The sequence below is a fragment of the Eimeria maxima genome, genomic scaffold, assembly GCF_000499605.1.
Source record: "Eimeria maxima Weybridge genomic scaffold, Emw_scaff1956, whole genome shotgun sequence".
In the NCBI taxonomy this organism is placed as follows: domain Eukaryota; phylum Apicomplexa; class Conoidasida; order Eucoccidiorida; family Eimeriidae; genus Eimeria; species Eimeria maxima.
Genome location: NW_013564847.1, coordinates 1 through 4,842, shown reverse-complemented (window position 1 = coordinate 4,842; position 4,842 = coordinate 1). Strand labels below are relative to the sequence as shown.

The window sequence follows — 4,842 nt, the reverse complement described above, 5'->3', positions numbered from 1 at the left end:
TTTATTTATTTATTTATTTATTTATTTATTTATTTATTTATTTATTTATTTATTTATTTATTTATAGAGGGAGGAATATAATAATAGTTCTTTTATAACAAGATCTCTTCTTTGTGCAAGAATGCGTGCAGAAACAGCAGCAGCAGCAGCAACAGCAGCAGCAGCAGCAGCAGCAGCAGCAGCAGGAAAAGGTCCTATTAGCAATAACGCATGCAATAAAAAAGAATAAAATAAATCTAATTATTTATTTTTTCTTTTTTTTCTTTTATTTATAATATAATTAAGACAGGAGGGAAGGAGGTAGGGGGGCCCCCCTCCCTCCCTCTCCCTCCTGTCTTATTAGTAAGGGGGGCCCCCACACAGGGGGGCCCCCCCACAGTCTTATTTATCTTAATAAACAATATAAATGTGTATAAATGCATGCATATAATTCTTTTTTTTATTGATTATTTTTATATATTATTTATTTAATTAATAATAAGGAAAAAGATTTTTCTTTTTTTTCTTTTTTTTTCTTCTTTTTTCCCCCCCCCTCTCCTCCCTACCTACTGTATTTATATATATATGTATATATATATATTCATTGTATGCATGCAAATATGTATATATAAATAAAGAAGAAGAAAGAAGAATAAATAATATAAAAGAATATATATAAATATATATAAAAAAAAGAAGAAAAAGAATAAAAAAGAAAAAAAGGGTACTAAATAATGATGTAATGATATGTATATATATATTATTGATTAGAGGCCCCCCCCCCTAAGGGGGCCCCTCTCTTCTTTTTATTAATAAATTAATAAATAAATTAATTAATATAAATATAAATATAAATATAAATATAAATATAAATATAAATATAAATATATAGGAAATGTATAAATATAAATATATATTTATTTTTTCTTTAATAAAAGAATTATGTATATCTTTTTCTTATATTATTTATTCTTCTCCTTCTTCTCCTCCCTCTCCTTCTCCTCCCTTTTCTCCTCCTTCTCCTCCTCCTTCTCCTCCCTCTCCTCCTCCTCGTCCTTTTCCTGTTATTTCTTCTTCTTTGTCTTTTTTATCTCCTTTTTCTTTAATAAGAAGAAGTTACCCTACCCCAATAAATACATCATTATATATGTCTCCCCTCCCCATCAGCAGCACAATCAGCAGCAGCAGCAGCAGCAGCAGCAGCAGCAGCAAGAAGAGGAGGAATAGTACAACAAGAAGATATGCATTTATAGATAATATAAATGTACCTATATATAATTATAGGAATATAGGTATAATGGCACATATAGATGCAGGAAAGACAACAACAACAGAAAGAATATTATATTATACAGGAGTAAATTATAAGATAGGGGAAGTACATAAAGGGGAAGCAACAATGGATTATATGCAGCAAGAAAAGGAGAGAGGAATTACTATTAATGCTGCTAGTACCCTATGTTATTGGCAAAAAAAAAATATCTATTTACCTATATATAAATATAATAATATTATTAATAATAATAATAATAATATGTATATAAATACAGGAAAAAAAAGGGAAAAAAAAGAAGAAAAAAAAGGAGGAGAAGGAGGAGAAGAAAGAGGAGAAGAAAAAGGAGAAAAAGATGTATTATTCCCTATACATAAAATAAATATAATAGATACACCTGGACATGTTGATTTTAATATAGAGGTAGAAAGAAGTATTCGTGTTATTGATGGTGGGGTTGTTGTTATTGATGGTGTTAATGGCATAGAAACACAAACAGAATATATATGGCATAAAATAGATAAATATAATATAAAAAAATTAATTTATATTAATAAAATGGATAGATTAGGTGCAGATTATTATGCATGCATGCAACAAATTAATAATAAATTTAATGTATATACTATACCTATACAATTACCTATACAAGATGATCTTTCTTTCTATGGTGTTATAGATCTAATACATAATAAATCTATATTGTGGGGTACTCCTCCTTCCCCCTCATCAATAGATAATATTATACACGATCCCCTTAACGATCCCAGTACTATTCATCAAGGGATCGATCCTAATCGTGTTATTATTCCTGGGATCGTCGATCCTAATGCTGGGATCGTCGATCCCAATACTGGGATCGTCGATCCCAATACTGGGATCGTCGATCCCAATATTCTTAATATAAATACTATTATAGATCCTAAGAAAAAAATAAAAAATATAGATTATTATTATACATCTATACCTGAATATATGCAAGAAATTGTTAATCATTATAGGGGGGAATTAATAACAAGAGCAGCAGAGGCAAGAGAAGATTTATTAAATAAATATCTAGATAATGGTACATTAACACCTAAAGAAATTATAATAGGTATAAGACATCTAATTAATCATAATAATAATATAAATAATAATAATAATAATATAAATAATAATAATAATAATAATAATAATATAGTACCTGTATTATGTGGTAGTTCCCTAAGAAATAAGGGTATACAACCTTTATTAGATTCAATTATTTATTTTCTTCCTTCTCCTCTAGATATACCACCTATACAAGCTATACAATTAATACCTAAATCTTATAATAATAATAATAATAATCATAATAATAATAATAAACAGAAGAATAATAAAAATAGCAGCAGCAGCAGCAACAGCAGCAGCAGCAGCAGCAGCAGTAGTAGTAGTAGTAGTAAGGAAGAGGAGGAGGAGGAGGAGGAGGAAGAAGAAGAAGAAGAAGGAGATGTAACAATAATAAATGATACATATGATGATATAGATGGCACAACAGCAGCAACAGCAGCAAGCAGCAGCACGGAGGAGGAAGACGACTATAGCAACAGCAGCAGCAGCAGCAGCAGCAGCAGCAGCAGCAGCAGTAGTAGGTATATAAAGAAGAAAGTATTATTAAATACATCTATAGATGGACCTCTTGCTGCATTAGTATTCAAGATAAATAATGATAATTATTTAGGTAAGGAAATATTTATTCGTGTATATAAAGGAAGAATAAGAATAGGGGATATAATAGTAAATAGTAGGACAAATAAGAGAGAAAAAGTAATACGTATAGTGTCTATACACTGCAATAATCGTTATGATAAGAAAGAGATAAAAGCAGGAGAAATAGGTGCATTAATAGGCATAAAAGAGGAAGAAAAAGGAGGAAAAAAAAAAATAATAGGTATAAATAATAAAGAAATAAGAACAGGAGATACACTATGTAATATAGATAATATATATATATTAAATAATATAAATATACCTATTCCTTCCTTGTGTATAAGTATAGAGGCAATAAATAAGGAAGAAGAAGAAAAATTAATAAATATATTATATAAATATGCAAGAGAGGATCCATCTATTCAGGTGTATATACACCCCAATACAAAAGAAATAATCATAAAAGGTATGGGGGAATTACATCTAGATATAATAATAGATAGAATAATAAGAGAAAATAATTTATTAATAAGAAAAGGATTACCTAATATAATATATAAGGAGACAATAAGAAAAAAAGGAGAAGGAAGAGGTAAATATATTAAACAAACAGGAGGAAGAGGACAATATGCAGATATATATATAAATATAATACCTTTATCTATAGGAAAAGGAATAAAAATAATAAATAAGATAAAAGGAGGAAATATACCTAATATATATATACCTAGTATAATAAAAGGGATAAAAAAACAATTAAATAAAGGTTTTCTTGCTAATTATCCTCTTATAGATATACAAATAGATATTATTGATGGTTCTTATCATCCTGTAGATAGTACAGAGTTAGCATATGAGCTTGCTGCTGCTGCTGCTATTCGTGCTGCTGTTGCTGCTGCTGATCCTTATCTACTAGAGCCTATTATGCTTATTCATGTATTTATTCCTCTTATTTATCTAGGGGATGTTGTCTCCTTTCTTGCATCCAAGAGGGCAATCATACAATCTATTGATGATCATTATTATCCTGCTGCTGCTGCTGCTGCTGCTGCTGCTGCTGCTGCTGCTAATAATAATAATAATAATACTAATAATATACAACAACAGCAGCAACAGCAGCAACACCAGGGTTATAACCCATCAATAGGATCAGGAGGAGGAGGAGGAAGAGAAGAAGAAGAAGGAATAGGAATAGGAATAGGAGAAGGAGGAGGAAGAGGAGGAGGAAGAGGAGGAATAAAATGTATAATAGCAAATGTACCATTAGCAGAATTAAGAGAATTTACAACAAAACTAAGAACATTAACACAAGGAAAAGGAACATATAACATGAACTTTCTTAGATATTCTCCTGTACCTATACATATACAAGATAATATTATACAAAATAAACAAGGAGCAACCAATAATAAATAAATAAATAAATAAATAAATTTATTTATTTATTTTTCTTTTTTCTTTTTCTTTTTTATCTATTATTTATTTCTTCTATCTTTTTTATTTCTTCTTTTTTTTTTCCTTACTAGATAGCTAGCTAGCTAGCTAGCTAGCTAGCTAGCTGGGTGGGTGAGGGTAGGTAAGTAGTAGCTAGCTAGCTAGCTAGCTAGCTGCCTACCTACCTAGCTAGCTAGCTAGCTAGGTAGGTTGGTAGAGGGGGAGTTGTTGTTGCTATTTATCCTTTATGGATCTTTTTTAAGGACCGACAAACTAACAAACGCAATGCACAGCAGCAGCAGCAGCAGCAGCAGCAGCAGAGTTGTGCTGCTGCTGCTGCTGTTGCTGTTGCTGTTCCTGTTGTTGTTTGAATGAAGTCTTTCCGAGCTTATTTGACAATATTAGGGTTTAGGGTTTAGGGTTTAGGGTTTGCAGTGTCTAGGCATCTTAATTAGTAGTAATAATAAGTATATATATAATAT

At 30.3% G+C, this 4,842-nt stretch overlaps 1 protein-coding gene across 1 annotated transcript; it reads right to left on the bottom strand.

The window, feature by feature from the left end:
- Positions 1-4,056: 4,056 nt before the first annotated feature.
- On the bottom strand, positions 4,057-4,283 carry EMWEY_00056570 (hypothetical protein; the record flags this gene model as incomplete). Its single annotated transcript, XM_013480465.1, has 1 exon — positions 4,057-4,283. A coding segment is annotated over one exon (227 nt), but the record flags the coding sequence as incomplete, so codon positions are not given.
- Between the last annotated feature and the right edge of the window lie 559 nt (positions 4,284-4,842).